Source organism: Rhagoletis pomonella, unplaced genomic scaffold (genome assembly GCF_013731165.1).
Source record: "Rhagoletis pomonella isolate Grant_MI unplaced genomic scaffold, Rhpom_1.0 Rhpom_scaffold_00002, whole genome shotgun sequence".
NCBI lineage: Eukaryota > Metazoa > Arthropoda > Insecta > Diptera > Tephritidae > Rhagoletis > Rhagoletis pomonella.
In genome coordinates, this window is record NW_023458556.1 from 59,463,053 (window position 1) to 59,475,769 (window position 12,717).

Consider the following 12,717-nt stretch of genomic DNA (forward strand, 5'->3'; position numbering starts at 1 on the left):
ACTTTTGCAGTTTCTCAAGCCCTCAATACAAGTAGGTATGTTATTAAAGAAATATTTTTTCTTTTTTGCTACAATAGTATACTTATTTGTATTCCTATGTATGTACATACATAAGTATAAGCAAGTTGAAATAATTTTGCTTTTTATAAGCGGCAAAAGGTGTCTCTGTTGGCAGGGGTTAATAGTCAGAGGAGGGGCGCATGTATGTTGTGCTAGACTTATGTATGCGTATATTCATATGTAAGTATGTATGTATGTATATTTATATGTATGTATGCGTGTACATATATATAATTTTCGGCTCCGTAATTTTCATATGTGTTCTTTTAATTTAGTTTCTTGTCTAAAAATGTGTACTTTCTCTTCTTCTGAAAATTTGCATTCTTAATTTTTACGCACTTTTTTATATTTTAGTTTTCCTAAAAAGATTTTTTCATGCTCTTATAGCATATTGTAATGTATAATTTTGTTTTTTCTTTTTTTGTTACATTAAATATGTCTGTTTGTGTTAACTTTTTGTCTCACTACCTTATAAAATACGTACTATGTATGTATGTATGTATGTATGTACTATGTAAGGGTATATATTGTTGTTATAAAACTTGTAATTGTTAATTTTTACATTTTAAACATACATAAGTTTTTAACTCCGAAAAAAGAGTAAATGTTTCCAAAAAAAAAAAAACAACTCAAACAAGATATTAAATATAGAAAAAGCAGAAAATATTGTTTGCTCATATTACATATATGTAAATACATATGTATGTAGGTAGTTGATAAATGAATATAGTTCAAAAAAAAGAAGAAATAAGCCTAAAGTGCACATTTTAAACTTACAAATACTCGTATATGCCAAAGTGCCGAAAAAGTTAGTTTTCTTTTCACTTAAAATATTTATTCGTACATATTTACATATGAATGTCTGTATGTTATTTGCTTATATTTGATAGCCGAAAGCTCTATATAAAATCAAAGTCTAACTGTGCATGTGGGCATCTGTTTGGATGTGTGTGTGTGTGTGTGTTTGTGGGGGGAGGTATATTTATAAACCCACTGGGAAAATAGGTAAGCACCTTACGAGGTAAGCCATGTTTTCTTTCAGTTTTTAGTACCAAAATTGTCATCATGGCCAATGTCATCTACTAGTAAAGCACAAAATGAATACCTCCAACGACACATTACGTTGTCAGTTGCAAAGTAACGTGCAGCCGAAGTTATCTCCAAGCGCCGAACTACTCCGAGCGACTTCTCTGCATTACACGTAACTTACTTTGTAAAGCGGCTCAGAAGTATGTCTGATACCAAATGTACATTCTAAATTCCTAATTACATAAGGCGGCCATGCCTTTGTAAAAGTAAGGGACGTTCGGCAGGGAAATGGCAATGACTGCCAGGTGAAGAGTAAGTTGCTAATAAGGTATTATTACGTGCTCCTAATTCCCACTGGGAAATAACACATATATGCACATACATATATTACGTATACGCACTGTAAACCGTTAAGCTTGGATATCGTCGCTTGGCGCGCAATACCTCGTATCCGCCAAATGCAATACCACGTATGACGTGGCACAGAAAGAAATTAGTTTTGGTTACCCCTTCTCAATTTGCAATTTTGTGAAATTTTCGGACTGCTTCATACGTGGTATTGCATTTGGCGGATACGAGTCATTGCACGCCAAGCGACGATATGTATGTACGTTCTTGTACATATACATATCGAGCCCTAACCGCCAAAATAACGTAAGCGACATTTTTTTCAAAATTTTCTTTTTGATGCAGAAATATTCCTCGATTATCTAGATACATTTCTGCATCAAAAAGAAAATTTTGAAAAAAATGTCGCTTACGTTATTTTGGCGATTAGGGCTCGATATGTATTACTGTACTCGCATATTGCGCCGGTGTGTGTGTGTGTCTTTGTGTGGTGTTCTGCCTTAAAACTCGAAAATAAACTCGCATTTGCTCGCTTGAACTACTAATAGAAAGTAAAAACAAAATAAACAATCTAGAAAACACAGAATTTCATGCATGCGCGCATGTGTGTTTTGTTTTCTTTTTTTTTCATACAAATTGTATATACTTTAAAATTATACATATCTACATATGTATGCATGTGCACATATATGTATATGCACGTTTCTACTGTATATATATATATATATACATATATATAAGTGCTCTAATATTAAACTTTTTTCCTTTTCAATGCCTCTGATTTTATATTTTTTTTTTGTTAGATTTTTCCACCTCTTCCTAAACTTATTTATTAGCATTTTCATCTTGCTTCTCTATGCATTAATTATATTTTGTTTTTCTTCGGTTTAGTTCATATATTTTATAAATATCGTTAAGATCACAGATATTCTCTATGCAATAATTTTTCTGTTTGCCTTTTTCAAATAATTTGTAACCCATTTTCTTCTCAAAAGTCTCAAAAGACCTCTTTTCAGCGCCAAATACTCAACTTTTTCGCTCTAACTCTTCTACTCTAACCCTTTTTCCTTCAACTACGATATTTCTCAGTGTCTTTTTCGCTGCCAACTCCTGTCGCCTCTGTTACTTAAGTAAGTCTTAAACAAATTTGTGTGTGCTTTTAAGAGATTTATAGCCATATTTTCCCTCAAAAATTTCCAGGGTTCTCTTCTAAATTTCTACAGTTTTATCTCACGCCTTATCAAGCTATTCATTTCAATATGCATTCGAATTTACTTTGCTTTTAATTATTTTTTATTCCTTAGAGTCCTTTAGCGTGTCGTAGTAATTTAGGTTGGTATGCCCAAGCATCTATTTTTTCTCGGTTGTATATGTATAAAGTATATATGCATATACATACATATTCATAATGAAGTATAATAATAGATTTTTAGTATTATAATTTTTGTGTCTTATTTTTTAAATGATAAAAAGGATATTATACTTCAAAATTTTACTCGCTTTTACCTTTTGGGCGCAAACTACGGTTCTACGTATTTAATTAACTCAAAAGTAGACAATTCTACCAAAAAATGTCGGTGAAAACTTGAAGTATTGTTATCGAAAATGATGTGATCAAGGGTATTGTCTAAACTAAAGCCGCAAAGCTTGCTACGAAAAGTTTTTGTTTGTTGGATAGTTCATTAAAATGTTGATAAAAAAATAGGCGTTTAGGCGCAGGTCTATTTGGTGCGGTATTATCTGGGTTGATATTAATTATATGCATTTATGTTGGTATATTTAACTAATGGTCTTATGGAGATAACTATTAAGATTGTTGTAATTGTAAAATATTTTGATTTTATTGTTAAATACCCGATTGCCAAGCGACAGACGAGAGTATGTGAAGTAAAAGAAGCGTGTGCGAAGGAAACCTTGCAAAAAATTAATAAAAAGCTTGTAAAAGCTCTTGAATTTTAAAGTTGGCTATGCAAGCGGTTTAACGGCGCTCGAAAAGCTTCCAAAAAAGGGAACAAATTACGGAAAGATTGCCTAGTACAGCATTAAAAAAGTTTTGTGTGCGTCAGGTCTTTAAGAAGAGGTGGCCAGGGAGAGCTTTTACTCTGCACGCGTCAATTGAAAAAGCACAGAAAAACATGCAGGCTTGCAAAGCGACTACAATTTGATGAAAGTTTTGAAACCAAAAAAGCCAATAAAAGCTAGAATAAAAGCTTTTGAAAACAAGCAAAGTTTTTCAACTCGACTCAAAACTAAATTCATATGTATATGTAAGTAACTAGAAAGTTTGAAGGGAGATCGCCAAATTTACACTAAGTTAAGCCTTAACCCTTAATTATAAAAAAATTAAAAAGCTGTTACCAGTTCGATCTAAAATGGTGTTAAATCTGTGGCAAAGAAATATACTTTAAACTCTAATCTTATACCTTCAAGGCGGTTAAGTGTGCCACCATGCATATTTTTTGTTTTTTGAGAATTTAAGATTTAAGCTTTGTGTGCTTTCCATACATTTTATATAGACGTGCAAATAGGTAAAGGAATCTCTGTCCATTATTTAAAGCACCTTGCTCGTATGCAGAGCTTTTATAAGCTTCCCATACATTTCGACTAGGAAAAGCTTTCTTTTGGAAACAAGTTGTTCGATTTAGAGTAGTAACCGGCATCGTTTTGCCCGTGGGTAGAGCTTTTTTGAGCTTTCTGTACACGTGTGCAGAGTAAAAGCTCTCTTTGACCATCGCTGATAAAGAGGATAATTGGGTTTAAACTCTTTGAAAAGCTTGCATAAAAAGCCCATACAAGTTCTTAAATCTTGAAACATTTTGTGATCTTGTGCACATTCAGATTTAAGATTATGGAAATCTGAAAAGTTTACGATGACCACAAAACAGCTATGGGTTTGAGGTAAGAGATGTTTTTGTGGTTTTTGATCTATTCAGAACTTCAATAGCTTTTATCTTGCGCTTTGATTTAAACTTTGAGCTTTTGAAAAGTTCGCTTTGTAAATCTTTCTGCAGATTTGGCATAGCCGAACACAGTGAAATAGCTCTCTTTGGTCACCGGTGTATATCAACGAGCCAGTAATGACCAAAACATAATATGTGAAGGAACATTTTTAAAGCTTTCTGTAGGTTCAACATAAGTTAACGCAGGGTAAAAGCTCCGACTGGTCGTTGCGGACATATGCATACATAGAACGAGGGCAAAATTTTTGTAAGATATCTGTATATTTGATATAAGCGTATTTTGGGCAAAAACTTTTTCTCCGGTCGTCGGAGATATAGCGGAAACAACGCTCGCTGATATTGTAAACTGACTCGCAACAATAGCTTTGAAGGACACTGAAGTAAAGAGCAGAGAGAGCTTTAAGCATTTGTGTAACTATAACATTATTTAAAGAGCTGAAAAAAGCTGTCGCAAAAGCGTAAAACCTGCATCTCTTTTACATACAACTCAGCTACACTTGGCAAATAATTTACAGGAGTTACTAAGGCTTTAAACACAAATACAAATATGGCTTAGTTTCTATATACTCGCATATAAATCTAACTATTAAAAAGTCAACTGTTTTGTTATGTTCACGTCCTTATGCACGCTCTTCCAATATGAGCTTTTACTATTGAAATTTATATGTGCTATTATTTTGTTGATAATTTGAGAGTTTGTGATTTGTGTAAAATTTGCATTGATTTTCCTTTTTTCTAGTTTGTAAGTTTGTAGTTTATTAGCACCAATTGGTTATTCTATTGTAATTGTGTTTGTTGTGTTATTGATGTTCTTTCAAAAAATAAAAAATAAAAATAGAATTGAAAAAAAATATTTTGCTCATTTAAAGTATACATACACACTTTCAATAATCATTTTACTTTGATATTTGTATTACAAGGGTTTTTGCAACAAAGAAAAATTAAACAGAAATCGTTAACAAATCGGAGAAAATACATAACTGCAAATACTAATGATCGATTTTGCTGCTGGGAAAGCTTCAAGTGATTTTTTTTGAAAGTTAATAAATACAATATAAAACTATGTGCATGCGCTTTAGCTTTCATAACTTTTATCTGAAATAGGTGCACATACTATAACTAGATGGGCATTTAAAAGTGACCTGTGCTTAGACATGTCGTATGTCTTTTTACAGGTTTACTATCCTTAAAAGTTCACTAGTAAGTATGTGTGTATGTATGTCTGTGTATATTTTTTATATAAAAACGGATCACATGAGATCTTGCAAACGCCATCAATAGCGCTGCAGCTAACCGGTTACCTATAAAAAAAATATGTATGTATACACAACATTTGTGTAGGTTTGTAACAAAAACCATACGATGCACATTACCTATTTTCGTTAACTGTACTAAATGTATAAGGAAAGAAAACGTAATGCGTACACTTAAGCATCCTGACACTGAGAGACTTCTGTGCCAATCGCTGCGCTAACTGCGTTTAGCCCATATATGTATGTATGTGTGTATGCACATATCTATGTGCGTATGTCAATGATGATCTTTAAAGCTTTCTATAGACTTTATAAGGGCGCGCACAGAGTAAGAGCCTGTCTCTGAGCATCACTGCTGTAGATTGGTGTGCATGTTGCGTTGGAAGTTTAGCAACATGTTGCTTGAGGACTGCTACTCTCTCCTTGTGCTCACATCAACATAAACACATTTTTCTTGATATTTCCCTCTCTTCTCAAATGCTAGCAACGTTCCCTATCACTCGCTGACTTTCTTATTTGAATAAAAAGACTTGAGATATCGCTTAGAAGTTACAGAAAAATACAATTATAATAAACAAAACAAAAGTCCTAATCCTGCATTTAAAAAAAAATCGCTTTTATTCTTACAACTTCACAATTGTTCATGTTCATACATATGAGTGCACAAAAAAAGACATTATACAATAGCGTTCTGCTTTAAGCAGCTATTCGCGTAGCTTCTCAGTAACTGGTCTAATCTTGCTTGCTGCTCGCTTATATCTGCAGCACTTAGGACTCGCTACTTGCCTTACTACATATGCATGTAAGTATATGGTTCTGCTTCTCTAATGGCTTTAACCCTCTCGTTCGCATGCTTTGGAGACTTTAAGAGATATATATGTACACCTGCCTTGCTCAATTACTTTCTATCCTATTCTGTCCCGTTTTGTTTTTTTACTCGGACCGCTTTATCTCAACCAGCCTGTACACAATTCCTGTTTGTAAAAAAAAAATGCAATCAAAATTTTGCATTTACGCTTAGCGTCTTTTTCTTCCTTCAGCACTTCTACTTCTCCGTCATACGCTATTCGCTTTTGCCTTTAGCCTACTACTTGAATTCATTATTTGTCTTACAACTAATTTAAATATATATATATATATATGTATTGTATATATATGTATTTATGTATATACTTGTATGCATGTATATAATGACAATTTCTTTTTTCTTATGTATTTACTTCAGCTTTCATCATTTACTTTCTTACTTCGCTTACTTAATCATATATGTATGTATGTGTATATTTGTTTGTATGTATGTATGTGCATGCTGTAGTTTCACCTATTTACATATACAAATGTACTATATTTAATATACATACATATGTTTTCCTTTTCACTTTCCATTTTGTATAGCATATTTATGTAATTATATACTTTACTACATATGCAATATATATGTATAAGATAAGTATATATTTGCTGCTGTTTGTATGTCCAGGCAGACTTATAGGGGCTTTTTTCATGTTTTTTGTTTATCTGTTTATATAATTATTTATTAAGTGGCACGCCTCTTACTCCCTTATGGGCGTTCAACCACAAATTCTTTGTCGTCGTGGTTTAACAGCACTAAATCTATGATGCTTTTATGTACATACAAATATGTATGTGTATCAGAACATCATAATCAATATCACTTGCGCCTTCGTCTCCTTCATCATCATCATCATCATCGCGTTCAACCTGTTTCGTGTTGGTGCGTTGATCGTGATCTTACGTGACGTCGTTGCGTATCAGCCACTACAGATCACGATCGCTCATCGTCAGTTATAATAATTATAATTATTATTATCCTGTATGTTGTAGTTGTAGTAGTAGTAATAATAGTAGTAGTTTAGAAGCAAACTAAAGTCGCTTCACTATTGTGGTAGTTCATCCTTTGTGTCGACAGGGCTTGGTGAAAGAAATTTGCGTACATACTTGGGAAAATGGGTTTTCTCGTGCGCCTTAAGTATGGTCGAACGTGAGAAGGTCTTCCCACACATGTGACATCGGAAAGGTCGTTCACCTGTGCGATTGTGGTGCGGAATTGTGGATCAAGAAGGGATAATGAAGCGAATAAAATCAACTGTCAGTTAAAGAAATTCTTAATTCCTAAGGCGTGCGTAATTGAAGGAGAAATAAATGCAAACAATTTGGTCGAAGGTTGAAAGTAAGAAATTTAAAACTAGAAACACTTGATCTCAAATTTGTGTTTATTTTGTCCAGGGATGCCCTGTACAATACTTATGTAGAATCGCCCGCTGATTCCGAAAATCGAGATCATTTTTTATTATATGGACAAGTTTTCGAGATATTTTCAATTTACCGTTACTCAGCTTAAAACAAAAAGTGTTTCCAATTAATTACGTATATCTTACGAACCAATTTAACAGTTTTAATACGAAACACGGCTAATGAAGGTAACTAAATTTTCCATAAATCGTATGTACATATCGCACATGATCTTCAAAAGTGACAGAACTCAAAACTTGACATTTTTGAAATTACACACTAAAAATGTACACAGAGCCTTTATTTACTTTTCGGCAAAAGCTGGAGTAAAGTCTAGTTATAATTTGTTAAAAAAAACTTAGGTAAAGCCACCCTTGCCCATATGATTAGGATGTGCCGAGAAATAGTTTTTCGCATTTTCTGAAGAACGTGTAATTTTGACTTTTGAAGATCGTGTGCGATACGTACATCACTTTTCGATAAGTCTGATGGTTTCTGAGCAACTAATTAGTAATTCCGATTTCTTTTTGGGAAAGATTAAAAATATTTAAACTTTAAACACGGAAAAAATCAAATAAATAACAGATCCGGTGTCAATTTTTTAAATTTTCGTTAAAGCCTGTTCTGTTACAAAGACATGAAGCTACTAATAAAGAAAATCGATGGATAAATAAAAAAGGTATGAGTGGTCAAATTAAAGTGCTCAAAAAGTTTTTGTATGAAAAAGGAGCAGGAAAAAATGTTATCCATACGCATTTACACTCTTTCCCGCTTATTTTTCATGCAACAAAAAAATACTTCCATTTTCATCTCACTCATTCTTTCATTCATTTTCTTTACTAGTAGCTTGATTTTATGTAAGAAACCAGGCTTTAACAAAAAAAAGAAAAATTACACAGAAATTGTACATTTTGGGTTTTTTTCCTGTTAAATTTGAATTCATATATTTTTTCATTAAAAAAAAAAAAACAAAAATCTGGAATGATTAATTAAATTATCAGAAAATATTAGGCCTACCGAAAAGTGATGTATATACGGTTTAAGGCGGATTTCGTTAGCTTTCATTTGTCATAAAGATTATGCAATTGCTTCTTAAATAAGGGTAAATTGCAAAAGTCTCGAAAACTTAACCTTGGAAAAATAAAATTAACTCGTTTCTCGCAATTGGCGAGCAATTATACATAGGAGTTTAATAGTGGCATGCATGGAACATAATTAGTAAAAAACAAAGGTCATTTAAGGCCCCGTATAATTCATATATTCGCATTAATGTTGGGGATATTTATTAAAATACGCATAAATGGCGCAATCGCGATTTGGATTCTTAGATTAAAGATATTTTGGAGAGAACAGCATATCGATGGCTGAGTGGAAGATCGACCTATCTTGGCAGCCAGTTCGAAAACACCCTGTATCAGAAAAATTTTCAACAACGCCCTATTTCAGAATTTGGTTGAAAAACGCCCTATATCAGCTGCCGATTCAAAAACGCTATGTATTTCGTTTGTATTGTAGTGAGTCACGGCAAAATACAACATAAGCATTACCCGTTGACACACATTCCATTATGGTTAAGCAATTCAACATTGTAAATAAAGCAGCCTAGTGCATGCAGCTAGCACCGTTTGAGATAGGGCGTTATTGAACCGAATTCTAAGATAGGGCATTCTACAACCAAATTCTGAGATACAGTATTTTTCAATAAAATTCTGAAACTGATATCAGCATGTATTACAAAACACCGGATTGTGGACTGTCCATATCACAGGTCCAGGGGTCGAGGCGAAAGTGAGTACCGCTTAATCTCATAGCGAAATAGCTACAGCTGGTACGGTTCTATCCCTGCCAAAGCCCTGTCTACTGCATATATGTATATTGTCGAATACATGGGCTCACCTCAAACTTCGCACAAATTCCCAAGCCGCAAGTGACTGGACTCAAGGAAAGATCCAGTTCTTGCAGAGCTTAACTCTTTTTACTGACGGGTCAAATATGAAATTCGGGTTTAGCGCAGGGGTTTTTATTGAGCACTAAGTTATGCTTTCGCCTATTAAGACTATACAAGCGTTTTCCAGGCCGAAGCGTTTTTAAATAAGGAGGCAGTAAGGTACATTAAAGAAAATATACTAAGCGGCTATTTAGGTAATCCCTTCTACCTCGGTTAGATCTCAACTAGTGGATGACCGTAGAAGAGAGCTGACCTATATTTCTGATCAATATGAAATTACCATAATATCGGCCCCGTGACATGGCGCCATTTACGGAAACGAGGCAAGGTGTGTCACACGCGGTGGATATGGGGGCCTCGTTCAGGGATATCAAAGGAAAAATCATCGAAATTTATCACTCGAAGGCCAGGCAGAGGTGAAACCGTACAGGATTGTAGAGGTTATACCGGCAGTTCTGGGTGTTTTACGACCCACCTAAAACCAAAGCTCTCTTAGGGACGAGCAAAAAAGATACCTACAAATTGGCCCCTTGGGGTACATGCCAAAACCATTAGATTACCCTTCAACAGGTTCTGTCGAAGTTTCGATGGCCCTGGCGCAAAAGAGACATACGATGCTGCCGAAAATATCTACACCATTTCTGTTTTGATGATTTGTATGCGATGTATGCAAGAGCTGAGGTGAAGCACTTTGGCAGGAGGTGAGGTAGGCAGGCACGCCCCCCCGTGAGCCTGGGGGTCGGGCGTGTTTCCTGCGGGCCCGGATCTTTTCCGAAAATAAAGTTATAAGATAGAAATATTTGAGAAGGGGCGGCACATATATTTAGTACAGGGCCCTGGTTGTCCAGACGCAGCTTTTGACGAAAAGAACAGAAACTGGCGCAGATTTGATTCTCAAACCACCTCAGACGAATTACTCGACCGTAGGGAAGGTATGCGACAATAGGAGGTTTAATTGGGTTATGGTTACTGATTTCTCCTTCAAATATGCACTCCTTAGTGTATATAGACTACATAAAGATATAAGATTTTCAAATACAAAGTTACAAAGCTACTTACCCGTATGGACGCGACAATGATCTTTCATATGATGACGCAGTTTGAACGCCTTGCCACAGAATTCACACTTGAATGGCCGTTCACCCGTATGCACTGGCAGATGCGTAATCAGCGTTGTCACATCGGGAAAACTTTTGCCACAGAACTTGCACAGTACAACACCATTCGGATCGGCACCACTCGCTGATGGGCCGAGCAGCGAACCCGACGTGGAGGCCGCAGCTGCTGCTGCCGCCGCCGCCGCGGCCGCCGCTGCAGACGTCGAAGAGGACGACGAACCAGCGCCGCTCAATACCAAGCCGCCACCGCCACTACCCGCTGGTGAGCCACCAATGCCGCCATTCCCCGATGACGAGCAGCCACCACCGGCGCCACCATGACCCATCCGACCACCACCACCGCTGCCGTCGAGATCAAGTGCGCCACGCGCGCCAACACTACCGCATGTGGCCGCCATAACAGCGGCAAAGTCCAGTTCCATGGCGGCAGCTACGACAGCCGCAGCCGCCTGTTCCTGAGTTTCCGCGCCGCTGGCCGCCAATGCGGCGGCATTCATTTGGTACGAAGTGAATTGTGGCAGCTGCGCCATATTGAGGTCGTGCGACAACAGATGCGAATGCAAGAGCGGGTGCTGTGCCGTTTCGCGATACTCCAGCGTTTTTAGCGAGTGCGAGAGTATGTGCCGCGTTAGCTTGCTTTGGTGCTGGAATGTGTGACCGCAGTACATGCAGGGGTAAAGGGGTGGCGGTGTTTGCGATTGGTCGAGATGGTGGGACGAGGTGGAGGCCGCCGAGGCAGCAATGGCTGCGGCCGCAGCGGCGGCAGAGGTGGAACACGAGGCAGTGCCACCGCTAACGCCACCACCGCCGCTGCCAATGCCGCCAGCGCTGCCGCCGCCGCAGGCAGGGACAACGTGTGGCGAATCGGACGTTTCCTGGAACAACACCAAACAAAAATCCAACATCAACTTCTTTCTTACTACGCTTTGGCGTTTTGGGCTTTGCTTTTCTTTTGTTCACGTTTCGTTTTCGTTTTTGCTTTCGCTTTGACTTTTTTGTTCGGTTTCAATTTTAAACTCTCTTTTATAGTTTAAGGAAAATAGAAAAAAAGTTATATATACGAGTATAAGTTGATCAATTAATTGCCTTTCTTCGTTTTCTTTGTCTGAGGAAAAGAACTTCGCTTAAACGGCGTAACTTGCTCTAAAATATTTTACTCATTCGTTTTGTTTTTTATATGTTTTCAAACTAAAATGAAATAGTAAAAGTATAAAAATGAAGATTCACTTGCTTGTGTAAAGTGAAAAAAGAACGAAAGAGAAAAAAATATATGTGATACAAAAACGGTATTTCGCAAATATGAAAATAACGTTCCAAATTCAAAACGGCAAATTAAAAAACTCAAATGAATCAAATGACAATGAGAACTCAAAGAGGAAAAGGAGAAGATGGAAATTGTTCAGCAATATTTTTATATTAGCCAGTTGGGTCGCTTGAAGTTGAAACAAAGAAAAAATCAAATTTAAAAATTACGCTTTATGATGATCTAAAATACTTTAAAATATATATTTTTTGTTGCAAATCTACTAATATTTTCTGTTAGCTGCATTTTAAATTATTATTTTTTTCAAATTATTTTATAAACAAATTTTGCCAAAAAACAAGAGGGGCTTTTCAGCGTTGACTTTAGAGCGCTTGGCATTTGTCGAGTCTTTATTGACTCGTTGCTCTAAATTATCTCTCTCACTTTTTCTCTTTCTCTCTACCGCGCTAATTTCTATTTCTATCTTCCACAAGTCCTCAAGCGG

At 36.1% G+C, this 12,717-nt stretch overlaps 3 protein-coding genes across 4 annotated transcripts in view; all 3 read right to left on the minus strand.

Annotated features, from left to right (window-relative positions):
- The window catches only part of LOC118733892 (myb-like protein P), a 322,500-nt gene that overhangs the window by 221,932 nt on the left and 87,851 nt on the right, over positions 1-12,717 (minus strand). The gene's annotated exons all lie outside the window — the stretch shown is intronic.
- Positions 1-12,717, minus strand: part of LOC118733891 (mucin-19) — a 112,172-nt gene that overhangs the window by 33,897 nt on the left and 65,558 nt on the right. The gene's annotated exons all lie outside the window — the stretch shown is intronic.
- LOC118733894 (transcription factor Sp8-like) lies at positions 2,401-11,874 on the minus strand. Its single transcript, XM_036463526.1, has 2 exons — positions 10,911-11,874; positions 2,401-7,697 (listed from the first exon to the last, which is right to left on the minus strand). Exons 1-2 carry the CDS (start codon positions 11,872-11,874, stop codon positions 7,549-7,551), a joined length of 1,113 nt encoding a protein of 370 aa, XP_036319419.1. The 3' UTR covers positions 2,401-7,548.